General features: G+C 35.3%; 1 protein-coding gene across 11 annotated transcripts in view; it reads right to left on the bottom strand.

Annotated features, from left to right (window-relative positions):
* Nucleotides 1-16,853, bottom strand: part of PRMT3 (protein arginine methyltransferase 3) — a 135,920-nt gene that overhangs the window by 117,725 nt on the left and 1,342 nt on the right. For 8 of the 11 annotated variants that reach the window (XR_004257627.1, XR_004257626.1, XM_032240981.1 and 5 more), the window contains 5 exons: nucleotides 15,939-16,021; nucleotides 13,854-13,903; nucleotides 13,100-13,202; nucleotides 5,907-6,066; nucleotides 4,174-4,318 (listed from right to left, as the gene is read on the bottom strand). Coding sequence is in view for 9 of the 11 variants with exons in the window: in XM_032240981.1 (XP_032096872.1) it covers nucleotides 4,174-4,318; nucleotides 5,907-6,066; nucleotides 13,100-13,202; nucleotides 13,854-13,903; nucleotides 15,939-16,021 (541 nt within the window). In the remaining 2 variants the exon portion in view is untranslated. Of the gene's footprint in view, nucleotides 1-4,173; nucleotides 4,319-5,906; nucleotides 6,067-13,099; nucleotides 13,203-13,853; nucleotides 13,904-14,633; nucleotides 15,619-15,938; nucleotides 16,022-16,853 lie in introns of those variants that run through there. The other 3 variants (XM_032240983.1, XM_032240982.1, XM_032240984.1) reach the window with 3 other exon arrangements.

The following is a 16,853-nucleotide window of genomic DNA, read 5'->3' as shown; positions in this document are numbered from 1 at the left end:
CAGCCTGGGTAACAAGAGCGAAACTCCGTCTCAAAAAAAAAAAAGAAAGAAACAAATAAATGTAAATATTGTAGCTACATATGAAAAATTACACTGAACTGGATATGTTTTTCTAAGAAAGTCACTGATCACCACCTATCTGATTTACATTCCTGTTTTGTTTGTAAAAATTTCTTTAGCAGGAAATGATGTTTAAAAGCTTGTAAGCCTAAAAGTAAATCATTTGAGCCCTGCAGCCCACATTACAAGGCTCCTACATTCTGAAGTCTCATATAACCTGTGACCAAGGCAAGCATGTAACTCTAACATTCATGCTGGTTCATGAACAGAGTTAACTCCCTAGATTGAAACACATACTGTCTGCAAATTAAGCAGTTAGGGGCTCTGCTCTCAAGTAAGTAAAATATGAGTGTGATAAAAGTAAATATCACAGAATGGAAATTCTAGTTTTAAGTTTCACATTAGGGTGAAAAGAAACTATTACACCAATTGCTACATTATCAAATCTTATACAAATCACATCCCCAAAACATTTTGATGCCAATATTGAAAATTTTTTAAAAGCATAAACGGAGATCTTACAGGGCAAGTTGTTTTACTTAAGTACTAGACCTAAAAAGGGAACTGTCCATACTTAATTCCATGTTTTCTGATTATTTCTCACTGCTTTACAAAAAAATTTTTAAATTAGGCTTATTAAATCTTCTCCTGAATTTATTTTAAGAATTAATAAGATAAATTTATATATATCAACTAGTTACATAATTTTAAAACTCATTTTTTCAAATCATACCATTTCATGCATTTTTTACAAATTTTATACTCTTCTGATACTATAACCAGTGATTTCTGCTGAAACAACAAAACCTACACAGGGTGAACATCAGTCAGGAATGCAGTCATTCAGAACGGTCTCACCAATCATCTGCCTCACCACTACTTCAACTTAATCAATAGAATTCCAACTGCTGTCCTAACTCCATGCACTGCTGCTCAACTAAATTACAATCTTTCATTCTGGCTCTTTCAATATATTCATCTGTTTTTGTTTGTACGCTCATGCTGGTATAACAAAATCCAAAGTATATAGTAGAGCTTCAATTTAGTCACTGAATTTTTGAAAAAAAAAAAAAAAAAAAAAAAAAAAAAAAAAAAAACCCAATAAATATGAAAATGCAGGCAAATAAAAGAGTAGCCTTTATAACCATTTCTAAAAATTTATTTTAATAAAGGCTAACATGTCAATAAAAAACAACAATAAGCAGAAATTTAAAATTTTTTTATATCAACCTTGAAACTAAGAAAAATAAAATAACAAAATTACAGCTCCAATGCTTAGGAGCAAGATAATATTTTAAGGCTAGTAAAGTATCATGAAATTATTCCCACAAATATTTTAAAAAGAATGAAGGTAAAGAAAAAAGTTATATGCTATAAATTTTACATATACAAACAACAGTATGCTTTTAATTGACAAGCTCGTGAAGGTGGACCGAGTGCATGAGACAGGTGCAGATACAATAAAGAGAATGCAGTAAAGGAAAATTACTGAAATTTCAATTTACTAAATGGTACTATGATCTGTGATTAATGTACAACAGGATGAATCATGTTTCTCTTAAAACAAAGAAAAGTGATGCATTTCAATTTATAGTATTAGTCAACCATGACTCTTCTTCAAAAAGATAAAGTGGCAAGGAATTTTGAAAGTTCATGTAATCTATCCCTCTATCAATTATATCTCTGGAATTCAAAAAAGGTATCTTTATCTTATCTGAAGAAATAAGATCACAACCTACTTTTACTTAAAACTATAATCAAAACATGTACCAAAAATAATATCACTAAAAGACACCAAACTAAGCAACAAAAAATCCAAATTATATTGTATAAAAACAAGGCCAATTCCAAGCATAAAAATATGTCCTGTAAATATGATTTCTCAATTTTAAGTAATTTATAAAAATTAGGTAAGATTCTAGTAGTAATATACCTTGAACAGTTTATGTGTGCTAAGAATCGTTCTGATGAGAAACAAGAAATAAAGCTGTGATATAAGGCATGCTTCACATTTATGCACAGCACATAACCTAGCAAAATGGATAAACAGTTCTTTTTGAATCAACTATCCATATTTCCTATAGACATTTAATCAGGTCATTTCCAAGGGGAGGAAATTAGATTGCATAAGAACTAAAGGAAGTTAAGGCACACAGAATGATATTTAAGTACTTCTCTCAAAGGGAAAAGGTGGCATTGGAAATTTCAAGTTGGAACTTCTTAAATCGATATGTACATCAAAAGGAGTTAAAGATACCAGATCAGGTATGAAATCTTACAGTTACTGACATATAGCTATAAGTGTCTAGGATAAAGATTTGTAAATTATAAGTACTCAAACTGAACTTCCCTAATGATTATACTTACAACATTCATATCTATTAAAAGTTTAACATGTCTGAAAAGCCCAACACAATTTCCATACCAAAGGAATTCAAGGTTTATAGTATTTAAGCAATGGGGTAATTTAAAATGACAAACATGGACCTAGATAAACTTCTTTAAAGAAAATATTCTAAATCTAATAAATAAAATTAATTTTAATAAAGAAAATGAAGCAGGTCAATTTCTTTTCAACAAATCCATTGAGACTTAAAATAATGTATTACTTATAATAAGGTATCTATTATTTATAATGCTATGCTATTACTCAGGTGACAACAAAAAGCACAACCATGACATGTAATTAGTAATGACACGACAGTTTTAAAAGACCCCACATAAGTACAATTATCAATTAGCAAACTTCTATTCTGTGATCCAGCAAAACTGAATCAACAAAATATATACACGTTATCAAATATCTCTGGTTATCTTAAATGCTTATGCTTCAGGGAAACCATAAAATAAAACAGCATCTGGAGGAAGAATTTAGAAAGGGATATTCTGTTTGTTGGTTTTAAGAACAGGTAATGGTGGGATCTAAAATTCAGAGATAAACATCTAAAATTTTCAATTTTTACACTCTGACATTTATGTTACTCTACATAGATATTCTCAATTTTACTCAACTAAAAATTACATCTTCCTATTTTACAATCTACAATACTTAATAAAATGTATAATTACCAAGTACAGCTAGAAATCAACTTCTATTTTATATGGATAATACTATTATAAAAATTAAAAGAAGCCAGATTTAAGTACAGTCACATGTTGCTTAATGCTAGGGATACTTCTGATACATTTGTTGTTATGTGAACATCATAGAGAATACTTCACAAATGAAGAAGTACATAGCCTACTACATACCTAGACTCTATAATATAGCCTATTACTCCTAGGCTACAAACCTGTACAGCATGTCACTGTACTGAATACCGTAGGCAACTGTAACACAATGGTATTTGTGTATCTAAGCACATCTAAACATAGAAAGGTACTGTAAAAATATGGCATTATAGTCTTATGGAAGCACCATCACATACGCAGTATGATTGACCAAAACATCAGTATGCAGTGCACAACTTTAACTAATTTGACCAATTCAGGAAATACTCCTATTTCAAATGTGAAAAAGTTACACCATAATAATTGTAAGATTTATAATTGAACTTTATATCAAAGAATTATTATTGGCCCAACCGAAAGTCAGTATGGCTATTAAAAACATTGAAATTAATCATTTCCTAAACACATTAAAAGGCAAATATATAATTTAATCCATCTAATTGTTCCTATTTAATAGTTGCTCTTGAGAAGACTAAAATAGTCAAGTTTTTCCAGTATTTTAAGGAAAAGGTGATTTCATAAAAAGATTAATAATGATTTTAAATGGAAAGTATAAGTGACTGATGGCTCTGTAATCTTTTTCTTTTTTTTTATAATAGAGACAGGGTCTCACTATATTGCCCAGTCTGGTCTCGAACTCCTGGGCTCAAGCAATCCTCCTGCCTCGGCTTCCCAAAGTGCTGGTACTACAGGTGTGTGCCACTGTGCCCTTGTAATATTTTCAACTCAAGATGAGCTAATAAGCACCAAAGAGGTATTTAAAAAGCAGTTCTTCCCCCCCCCCCAAAAAAGAGGTCTCCTACAGTGTACGTATATATTAAGAAAGAACCTGTTCTATTTTTCTTTTAGTAAGGATTTGGCGCACTTGTGTTCTTTTCTAACCTTAAGCATTTCTTCATGTATCCCATAATGCCCGTATGAGCTGAAATAAACACAATCCTCATCCTCCTGGAGGTCCGCAATGGCACTAGTAGATGACGAGCAGGTTCTGACATCTGCGTTCATCACAAAATCCTGAGCAAATTGTCTGTAATCAATTTGAAATACACCCTTGAGACAGGTTTACTGGACCATGAATAAAGGAAAGGCTAGAGGTTGAGGAAGAGGAAAGAGGAGGGAGTAGAGTGTGATGAGCCTTTGAATAACTGAAAGCTCCCCCTGCTGGATCTGAAGCAATGACGATATTCAAAAACAATTTTATGCATTCCTTCAAACCATGAAAGCAATGCCAACTGCAGATTATAGCTCTTTATGTCTTTCAACTGAACAAAATAAGCATACTACTTTTATTATCCTCTATTATTTCTATTGTTTTAAAATCCCTTTTTAGCAACTTAATCAATATAGTATACTTCAGCTCTATTAACATTCTTTAAAAACCATATTAATTTCTTGGGAATGTTATTCAAGCAGAAAGTAGAGCCAACTAGGTAATTATTTACATACACCAGTACCACCCACTCCAGCTCTTAAACTTAGATCCCTCTCAGATCATGACATATTAGGAAACTACAAGGTATACATAAGGGGGAAGTGCAAAGGGGCAGAAGGTCAAGTTGGTATTGGTTACTAGGTTATTTAGCACAAAAATTCTGACACAGGGAAGAGAAATTACCATTGGTTCTACTACCTTTCCTGCTGGACATTCATTCTGGCAAACCCTCAAATGGGTACTAATGCAATAGCAAACAGCTTACAAATCCAATAGGAAGATCTGTGAGGTATACTTGTTAGAAATGCAGAATCTCAGGCCCTACTCTCAATCTCCTGAATCAGAATCTACATTTTAACAGGATCCCAGTTGATTCCTACGCACATTAAACTTTGAAAAGTACTACACCAGTAGAACGCTAATTTACTCAATGGAAAAACGTCACCGTGTATCTGGTTTTCTGGTTTCATACATACCATAATTACATTTTGATTCTTTCTTTTTTTGTCACCGAGACAAAGTCTCGCTCTGTCGCCCAGGCTGGAGTGCAGTGGCTCCATCTCAAATCACTGCAACCTCCACCTCCCAGATTCAAGCAATTCTCCTGCCTCAGCCTCCTGAGTAGCTGGGATTACAAGCACATACCATGACATCTGGCTAATTTTTGTATTTTTAGTAGAGACGGGATTTCAACATGTTAGCCAGGCTGGTCTCAAACTCCTGACCTCGTGATCCACCCATGTTGGACTCCCAAAGTGCTGGGATTACAGGCGTGAGCCACCAAGCCCAGACTACATTTTGATTCTTTAAAAATAAAAATTTCAACCATGTATTCTCCCCCAAACCTCAAAAAGATTAATCCCTCCACTTAAAATTTAGGATAGAAAAAGCAACATGGAGAAATCAACTGGAAACAGGAAAAATGAAAGGAAGGCAATATTAAAGAACAAAAACATTCAAGAAAACAACATTTGTCAGAACATATCAGAATAGGTAAAATCATAAAATTTTACATTAACTATATGCATAGTATAAAAATGCTGTATTATCTTTAACAATATGAAGATAAAATACCTACATTGTACTTTTCAGTATATGAAATGTTCTACTATATTCTACCTTGCCATTGGTTGTATTATTTTGGGGATCTAAACAATTAATTTTTGTAAGATTGAAAAATTACTTCATTTTTTGCAGATCCTCACGTGCTCTAGCTAAGGCGGCTTCAGCAGACAGTGCCCTGGCTTCCATATGTTTCAATTTTTCAAGAACAGATGTATTTTCACTGAGTCCATTGGGGTATGAGAAGGGTACTGACACCGGTTCATAAAGATCTTCTACATCTAAGGAAATAAATGGACACTATTATCAGGCCATCTTATAATAATAAAACAAGTAAAAATATGTTAGGAATAAACATGTCCTAAGTTTTTATTATGTGGCCAATTCAGAAAGATTAGTGAAAGTACTTTCAATTAAATATTTATCATCTTGGCTGGGCACAATAGCTCATGCCTGTAATCCCAGCACGTTGGAAGGCCGAGGCAGGCAGATCACTTCAGGCGAGTTCAAGACCAGCCTGGCCAACAAGGTGAAACCCTGCCTCTACTAAAAAAATACAAAAAATCAGCAGGGCCTGGTGGTGCAGGCCTGTAGCCCCAGCTACTCAGGAGGTTGAGGCAGGAGAATCGCTTGAACCTCGGAAGTGGAGGTTGCAGTGAGCTGAGATTGTGCCACTGCACTCCAGCCTGGCACCTGGCAAAGGAACAAGACTCTGTCTCAAAAAATATATATATTAATTAATATTAATCACCTAAACTGTTTCAGTTTGAATTCAAAGAGCATGCTGTTAGTCTAAGTTTTTCATTACTTGGCTAAAGTGAACACATATTTAAGTATTAATTATACTAAACTAAATCCAGGAAGAAAGAAAAAACCTAGTATTTACTGATCAGCAGGTATCTTTCAAGTACATCATTACATCTCATTTTATTCTCAAAACAAAGCTAAGATATATTTAACCCTATCTTAGGAATGGAAAAAATAAATTTCAGATAAATTAAGTGACTATTCCAAAGTTATGTATCTGTTTATGGAGGAACTAAGATTTGAACCCACACCTGCCTTCGCAGCTCATGTTCTTGCCATTACACAAAGCCACCTCCTAGCCTATGTCCTTATTATAGTAGGTATTAAATTCAGATATTGCTTTAAGGGAAACCCTGCCATATATGACAATATGAATGAACATGGAGGACATTATGTGAAGCAACATAAGCCAGACAAGTACTGTGTGATCCCACTTTTGTGTGAAATTAAAAAAAAAAAAAAAAAAACAAAACTCACAGAAGTAGAGAGTGGAAAGGTGGTTGCCAGAGGTTGAGGATTGGGGGATATGGGAAGATGCTGGTCAAAGGGTACAAACTTTCAGCTACAAGATGAATAAGTTCTGGGCATCTATCTATGGTATAGTGACTGTAGTTGAAAATGCTGCACTGTATACTTGAAATTTGCAGAGAGTAGATCTTAAGTGTTCTCACCACAAAAATAAAAAATGGAAAGTGAGGTGATGATGTTAATCAGCTTGCTTATGGTAATCACTTCACAACGTATACACATATCAAATCATTACACCGTGTACCTGAAATGTACACAATTTTCATTTATATCTTAATAAACCTGGAGGAAAAAAAAAATCCTAACAACAGTGTGTAAAGAATGCCACATATTCAACAATTTTTCATCCCAGGCAAGGTGGAGTGAAATCTATACACTAAAGTCTTATTGCTGATATTACTAAATATTCTAATTCCCAGTATTATTTTTAAATTATTGATTTAATTTTAATTTTACTATATATAAATCATTGACTTCTGCAGAACTAACAGCTCTGCAAAGAGATGTTAACATATGTAGTTAGTGAATTTCACAAAATCAATGCCCATTTACTGGTGTAACTTTCAGACCAACTTAAGGCAATAAGTAGTGCAAATATTACATTTTCCCCTCAGGATAGCACTGGGAGAAATGTGACTTTGTAAAAAATCCTATTCAGTTTTTCGTTGTGAAGATACGTCTTCAAAGTTAGAACAAAATAGCTAAACTTAACGGATGCATAATACCATAAGAGACTACAGTCCAAGTTGAATTCTTGTTATAAAAGCAGTGCAAGGTGTTACTAGCTTCTCATCACCCTGGAAGAATACTGAGTCACTGAGGTTTAAAAACTGCATTCATTATCTAATTCACCAAAAATTAATGAGCACAACAAAATATTTCCAAACTATTTAAGGCTGGTGTACCGTATTTTCTACTTCCTACTACAAACCTCATTTTGTATTTTGATTTCAAAATTCTTCAAACTCTTTGGCCAGTTTCTGTTTTGCTTTCTGCTGCAATAAAAATTAGTCATAATAAAAACTTTTTAATATTAAGAATATGTAGATAATAATATATTAAAGATATTAAAGATATATATATTAAAGATGAAACTTAGAGATTTGAAAAGGAGAAAGGATTCAGTAAATGGTAGATTCCTAACTAAAATATGCTAAAATAGTCTAATTTAAAAGCCTAAACCATATTCAGAAAGACAAATTTCCACGTCTACCTTCTGTTTCGGGATGTCCAAATCACCTGGATACTTATTCTAGGCAGAGAAAAGGTGCAAAAGGTGGCCAATTTTTCCATAAAATACAACAATTATAAATATGTATAAACCTCACATAAGAGTTCCAAAATACATGAAGCAATTAAAGGCAAAAACAGACAATTCCTTAATCACAGAATTTTGTTCTTTTTTAAAAGAGTCTTCTTCTGTCACCTGTAACCCAGGTTCAAGAGATTCTCCTGCCTCAGCCTCCCATGCAGCTGGGATAACAGACACCTATCACCATGGCCAGCTAATTTTTGTATTTTTAGTAGAAACAGGGTTTCACCATGTTGGCCAGGCTTGTCTCGAACTCTTGACCTCAAGTGATCCACCCGCCTCAGCCTCCTGGTGAGCCACCGTGCCTGGCAATCACAGAGATTTAAACACGTGCCTCTCGACAATCAAAAGAACTATATAAAATATATCCAAAAAGACATAAAAGATATCTAAATAAAATTATTCAGCACCGTGACCTAATTAGCATTTATAGAATACTGCATCCAGTAACTGGAGAATATATACTCTCTTCAAATGTAAATAGCATGTTCACCAGGAAAGACTATGTCTATGTGCCTGGACATAAAAACAAGTATCAATGAATACATATGTATTTACAAACATAGTTTTGCTTTTGTTGTCTAGGTTAGAGTGCAATGGTATGATCTCAGCTCACTGCAACCTCTGCCTCTCAGGTTCAAGCAATTCTCCTGTCTCAGCCTCCTAAGTAGCTGGGATTACAGGCACCCGCCACTATGCCAGGCTAATTTATTGCGTTTTTAGTGGAGACAGGGTTTCTCCATGTTGGTCAGGCTGATCTTGAACTCCTGACCTCAGGTGATCCACCCACCTCGGCCTCCCAAAGTGCTGGGATTACAGGCGTAAGCCACAGTGAATTTAAATAAATTTAAAATGGTTGAAATGACACAGTATGATCACTGACTACAGTGGAATCAAATTAGGAATCAATTAATAAAAAGTTGTTTAGAGAAAAAAAACCAAACCTTAGAAGTTTAAATAATACATTCTGCCATGCATTCATCTGGTTACTTCTCAGTCTCTTCCAGTGTGTAACAGTTTCTCTGTCTTTGTTTTTCATGATCTTGACACTTTTAAAGGGTACTGATTAGTAATTTTTGTAAAATGCCCCTCAACCTGGGTTTGTCTGATATTTTTTCATGATTACATGAAGTTATACATTTTTGGCAACAACACCAGATAAAACACATTGTATCCTCAGTGCATCACATCCCCGGCTTCGTGGTGACTATGTCTTATTACTGGTCATATTAACCTCTTCTACTTGGTTGTGGTAGCTGTCCACTGGCTTTCTTCATTAAAGTTTCTGATTCCTTTGTAGTTAATACATTTCTTTGGAAGATACTTTGATCTATACAAATCCTGTTTTGCCTTAAATTTTTGCCCAGTTATTGTAGCCTCAACTGGTGGATCTTTTCTGCAAGTAATTATTGTGGTATTTGCCTAAAGGGGATTTTCTACTTCTCTCTTTCCTCCTATATTAACGGGAATGCTATACTACGGTTCAGCTGCTCCTTTTCCATTTATTTATTTGATTATTTTTGTTAGCATGGGCTCATGGATATTTACTTCATCCAACAGACTAAAATCTAATACTGTTGTTATTTTCTGTGTTGTTCAAATCATTCTAGTATTGGCCATCAGAAACTCCTTCAGGTTGGTTCCTGTGCTCTTTTGATAAGTATTCCTCTTCTTTAAGTACTTCCTTATTTTCTGGCGCAAGATGTCCCAGATTTATCTTTCATTTTTCCTGCTCCATGCCTAGAACTAATCATCACTTTAAGGAGCCTTGGTTCCTTTTACTACAGAAAATATTAGAAATTAGGATTTGGGCATTAGGTGCATTCATTGCCATTGGGGTTCTTCTAGGCCCTCTCAGCAAACAGAGCTAGGAAATATATGTATATATACTAACCCACACATGCACACACATCTATTATTTCTGTATCTATCTGTGTATACATTAAAAACTGTAAGTTTATACTGATACCTCTATTTCCAATCTATCATCACAGGATTCATTTTCTTCTTTTCCAGTTCCTTATTAGGAAGTTCTTTCTCTAGCAGTGAGAAATCTGGCTCTTATCATCCATAATATACATATTTACTTTTTAATTCTAGGATACACAAAAAGTTGTCAGAATTGCTAATCCATAGCCCATAAGAAACACTTTTACTTACTAAATTACAGCATTTATGTAGTTCTTTTTACCTTTAGCCTCACCACAGTATCTAATCAAGACTCCAGTTACATAGTTTTCTTCCCCGGTGCTTTCTGTGTAGTTATGTTTTTCATTTGTAGCACGGTAATGTTTATTCGTTAGTGTTTATACTCCATTTTGCACCATCACCTTCCTCCCCTACCTACCCCACCACATCATGGTTTTTTCAATTGTTTATTTTTGATTAAAGGAAAACTATGAGAAACACTACTATAATCCCTAAAGTGAGAGCCAAATGAAAAGATATTATTCAGAGAAGTGTCACTCCTTCATTACCCTGTTACCCATTCTCCTTGCACCCTTTTGTCATCCCTTTCCCACTAACCCCTGGAAGTAAGAAACTCTTTAGTTTCTGATGTATCCTTCTTGTATTACTTTTGCACAAATGAGCAACATTTGCATTTGCTCAAATTCCTTTTTTTTTTTTTTTTTTTTTTTTGAGACAGAGTCTTGCTCCGTCACTCAGGCTCGAATGCAGTGGCGTCATCTTGGCTCACTGCAACCTCTACTTCCCAGGTTCAAGTGATTCTCCTGCCTCAGCCTTCTAAGTGGCTGAGATTACAAGCATGCACCACCATGCCTGGCTAATTTTTGTATTTTTAGTAGAGACAGGGTTTCACCATGTTTGTCAGGCTGGTCTCAAACTCCTGACCTCATGATCTGCCTGCCTCCCGAAGTGCTGGGGTTACAGGTGTAAGCCACCTCACCCAGCCAAATCCCTTTCCTTCTTACACGAAGAGTAGCACAACACGCTCTTCTGGGCTTTGCCGTTTTTCATTTAACAGTATGTCCTGGATATCACTCTGTATAAGTTCAGAGAGCTTTGTTCTTTTTAAAAGGTGTGTACTACTCCACATGTGACAATTCTCCTATGCAAGGACATTTAAGTTGTTCCCAACATTCTGAAATTACAAAGCTAAAATCAGTAACTTTATGTACACGTAGTTTCAGAATGTAGGAGGTATACCTTCAAGGTAGATTCCTATGAGATTGCTAGGTTAAAAAGCACATATATAGTTTTGTTAAGTACTGCTAAATTTGCATTCTATTATCAACAGTGAGAGTGCCTATCTAACCACAGCCTCACCAACAGAATGTGTCATTGTTTAAAAAAACTTTTCCAGGCCTTTGCCCTGATCCAGCAGAAAATTAACGAAAAGACCCATACCTTTTTTTTTTTTTGAGGCAGGGTCTCACTCTGTCACCTAGGCAGAAGGGCAGTGGTATAATCTCAGTTCACTGCAACCTCCCCACCGCCCCTACCCTGCTTAAACAATCTTCCCACCAAAGCCTCCCAAGTAGCTGGGACCATAGGTGTGCACCACCATACCCAGCTATTTTTTTATATTTTTAGTAGAGACAAGGGTCTTGCCATGTTGCCCAGGCTAGTCTTGAACTCCTGAGCTCAAGCAATCCACTTGCCTCAGCCTCCCAAACTGCTGGGATTACAGGCGTAAACTACCACGTCCAGCCATTCTGGTACCTTTTTAGGTCTAAAAAGAGCTCTGAAGCCTGCTAGAACTTCATCTTCAGATCAAACCTGGGTATCCATAATCCCTTATCTTAGTCCAGACATTCCTTCCAGTTGATTCCAATTCTATAGATACTAATTCTTTCAATCAACTGCCAATCATAAAATCTTTGAATCCACCTATGACCTGAAGCCATCACCCCCTCCCTTCAAGTTGTCCCGCCTTTCTGGACCAAATCAATGTACTTCTTATATGTACTGACTGATGTGGTATGTCTCCTTAAAACATACAAAACCAAGCTGTAGCCTGACATGTTGGGCACATATTCTCAGGATCTCCTAGAGCTGTGTCAAGGTCCTCATATCTGGCACGGAATAAATCTCTCAAATATTAGAGTTTGACTTTTTGTCAACAAATTTATTCTCTCAAGTCTCCCTGTGTTTAAAACATACTGTACAAAATGTTCAAACAAGCTCATACTTTTTTTTTTTTTTTTTTTTTTTTTGAGATGGAGTTTCATTCTTGTCGCCCAGGTTGGAATGCAATGGTGAGATCTTGGCCCACCGCAACCTCCGCCTCCTGGGTTCAAGTGATTCTCCTGCCTCAGCCTCCCCAGTAACTGGATTACAGATGTCCACCAACCACACCCAGCTTTTTTACTTTTTTTTTTTTTAATAGAGACAGGGGTTTCCGCATACTGGCCAAGTTAATCTCGAACTTCTGACCTCAGGTGATCCTCCACCTCACAAAGTGCTGGGATTACAGGTGGGAGCCTCCACACCTGGCCACAAGATCATACTTCTAAATTGCTTTCTGGTAATGTTAGTGTGAGTATTAGTTTTTAAGCAACTTAACTTTTCCATTGAAACCAACTACCTGATGAAGCACTTAGAAAAATTTAAAAGGCATGTCTTTTCCTAAAACACTTTACCTCCATTTGCCATAACAAATGGCCTTATGTTAATTAAAGTAGATATACTTATGCTCATCTTACCAAATTGAAGTAAAAGGTCATCTTCTAATACCGGCTTCAAATACTCTTCCTTCTCCCAAGGCACTGGATTGTATATGGAATTCATATACTCAACTGTAGGATTCTGGATATAAAATTAATTGCATGTTTTTTCCATTACATATAACCACAAAATCTCCTTAGTAAAAACTACAGAAATTTAACAAAAAGGAAATCACGTCTGCATTACTCAAAATCAGTCTATCTCTAAGAAGTCTGTATATATTTGCCATTTCATTAACTTGTTGGATGATTGCTTAACCAGTAGTTTCAATGCAGAGGTTTTTTTTTTTACTATTTGGATTTGGGGAAAGCGTTGTCATGTCATTAAAGATTCCTTTAAATAGGACAAAAACACCCACAAAGTAAAGAGCAACCAAAATACTTAAAATGACATTAGCAATTATTTCTGATTTTACAGATCTTCTCCATCAATACTTCCCTTTATCTGACACTGAATTACTTTTTCACATATACTGATTCATCTCTTAGATGCAGTGAAAATAATACTTGTTAGTTATGGTAGACATTTACGTGGTGCATTCTGTTATGCTAGTTCCTAACGTCCACGAGTCCCCAATATGAGTACCAAATTTAACACAGTTCCTCATATAGCAATTCCTCATATTCTTTTAAATAATCAGTAGTCTGACTGATTAAGTCATCAGTAGACTCATTGTCAATGTAGCATTTCTTTAATTTCTAAACAAAATTATAAATTAGGCTGTCAACTTACCTTAAGTCTAATAAAATTTATTAGCTTAATGTATCCATAAAATTCAAGTCCTAAAGAGAGAAAAAAGAAAATTCACCTGTTTTAACACAATGTGAATTTTGTTTAATTGTCCTGTTCTATAAGGGATCTCTGATTAAATAAAATACTTCTTACTCTAAATTACAACTGATATTTTGAATTGTATTAAGAATTAGAATAGTACTTCTGAATATTCTGAGAAACAGCAATAGATGACAAATTATAGCTTTTGTTGTATTTCTAAAAAGATGGGAAATTGATTTTTAAAATTCTATTCCTCCTTTGTCAGAACACCACAAATCTGGAAAATTAGGTCCCACATTTTACCAAGTATTTGGCAATTGATATCAGCTAAAAATTTTAAATCCTTAATTTTTTTTTTTTTTTTTTTGAGACAGTTTCACTCTTGTTACCCAGGCTGGAGTGCAATGGCGTGATCTCAGCTCACCGCAACCTCCGCCTCCTAGGTTCAGGCAATTCTCCTGCCTCAGCCTCCTGAGTAGCTGGGATTACAGGCACGCGCCACCATGCCCAGCTAATTTTTTGTAGTTTTAGTAGAGACGGGGTTTCACCATGTTGACCAGGATGGTCTCGATCTCTTGACCTCGTGATCCACCTGCCTCGGCCTCCCAAAGTGCTGGGATTACAGGCGTGAGCCACCGCGCCCAGCCTAAATCCTTAATTTTTATGGTGTGTATGAAATTATAATTTTGCCAGGACATGGTGCATACTAGCTTTTACATGAAGTAAAATGATGCAAACCCAACGAGGTTTGTTATCTGGTTCTCCTATCTTTCCAGAAATGAAGCAGCATCTATAACAAAGGAAAGCAGTAACATACCCAATCAACCAATTATTTGTAATAAAACTGTTGTTATGAGAAAGCTTTAATAGTATACAAACCCCCTGTATTGGTAAATGAAAACAAATATAAAATTATATCTCAAGTATGATTCTAATACTTTAGAAATGCAACATTAAAAATATTTTAAAATGAGGCTGTCATTTATGCCTTACAAAAGTACTTCAAGTTGAATTTATGAGTTATAAACATGTGATACCATGTATTTATCTGTCTAGTATTTGCTGAAACATCTGTCTAGTATTTGCTATTCCTCAATAATGTCCCTTCTTAGTTTTCAACAAATATAGGGACCAAAGGACCAATTCTGTATTTATTTAATTTTTTTGTAGTGTAGCTCTTCTATATCCATTTAAAGAAGTGGATGGCCTTAATTGTAAGGCAAGTTTGTTTAAATAAAAGTTTCAATAGAAACAGCACCTGAATGTTTTGCTTCATCACTCTTTTTCCAGTGTCTACCAAACTTTGTACAAAACTCAGTCTCATAGGCCATGAAATTCATGTCATGCTTTGAGCTTTTTTCAAATGACCTACCTCCTTGTTCAAATTCTACCTCTATGCTTGCTCTCCCTAATTCTAATAGGTAATCACACAGAATGTAAAAATGTAATGACATGCCAAGTCCATTTTTGTGTAAAAATGTAATCACATGCCAGGCCTGTTTTTGTGTTTAGTTGTAAAGCTAATACAAGCTTAAATATAGTGAATCTTGTCTAGAAGAGTGACTTACTAATTATTTCCTCAAGGACCACTTGTCAAAAAACTCCATTTCCACATAAGATGTTGCTGTATGATTCACCATATTAGACTCCTACAGAAAAAGGGTCTGGAAAACTATAAAATCTGAACTTAAATTTCACACCTTTTTTTTTTTTTTTTGAGACAGAGTCTCACTCTGTCGCCCAGGCTTGAGTGCAGTGGTGCCATCTCGGCTCACTGCAACCTCCACCTCCTGGGTTTAAGTGATTCACCTGCCTCAACTTCCTGAGTAGCTAGGATTACAGGTGTGCGTCACCACGCCCAGATGATTTTTGCATTTTAGTAGAGATGGGGTTTCACCATGTTGGCCAGGCTGGTCTCAAACTCCCAACCTCAAATGATCCACCCACCTCAGCCTCCCAAAGTGCCAGGATTACAGGCATAAGCCACCATGCCTGGCCAAATTTCACAACTTGGGTTGCCTTTATTCTAAAAAAAATACTCACCATGTTTATGAACCATGCTGTCAATATTAAATTGATGCTCAGACTTACAGTGTGAAAATGTTTCTTCAGCAGATGTGAATAACCTGAAAAATCAAGCAACATGGCATAGTCCCCCAAGAAATCTAAATACTGATTTCATATTACATATACACTTTTTTTTTTTCACTCTGCTGGTTTCTAGTTTTATTTCCAATTAAGAAAAAACAAACACACTTGTATCTGAAAGGAATGGAACTCAGCACTTCCAAGGGAATAAATTAGTACTTCTGCGTCCCGTTTTACACCTAAAACCAATTATCCTTTAAATGTCAAAGTTAATTTATTTGTCAAATAATATCACTGATTTTATCAAAAGGCTTTTAAGAGAGTTCCCTTTGATAGATTCTGTTTCTCTCAAGTCATACAATTTCCCTACTTGAGATTCTTTTTTCCTCTAAGTGTCAACTCTGCTTTCAGAGGCTTTGAACTGGCACAGCTCAAACTGCTTTAAGAAACAAAGCATAAAATGTAATTTTACAGCTGGCATATTCCCAAAGTGCCTTATTTCAAAAGTGATCTTGTAGTGTTCCCAACGTACTTGCATTACAGACACTGTGAGCATCAAGCCTCTGTATTATGTGACATGGAAATCTGAAGGACACTTAAAGACAGGAATACACAGCAGAGAAGCTGCATACCTTATCTATATTCCTAACACATGTGGAGCATTAGTTTTCAACAAATGTTTATCGAGATAGGTTATTTGGAGTATTTATGGAGGCTATCATGGGCACTGCACCCCTGGTGCTCAATAAATATTTTATGACAACTAGAATATATGCAGGCATTCCACCTACCCAATGGCGCGACAGATGAGAACATTAACACACCACCAATCAGCACCATGTCCAGATACAGAGAACACTGGAAAATGTA

Source organism: Sapajus apella, unplaced genomic scaffold, assembly GCF_009761245.1.
Source record: "Sapajus apella isolate SASKATOON/1434 unplaced genomic scaffold, GSC_monkey_1.0 scaffold47, whole genome shotgun sequence".
NCBI lineage: Eukaryota > Metazoa > Chordata > Mammalia > Primates > Cebidae > Sapajus > Sapajus apella.
The sequence above is the reverse complement of the archived record's forward strand: the minus strand, read 5'-3'. Positions and strand labels throughout refer to the sequence as shown.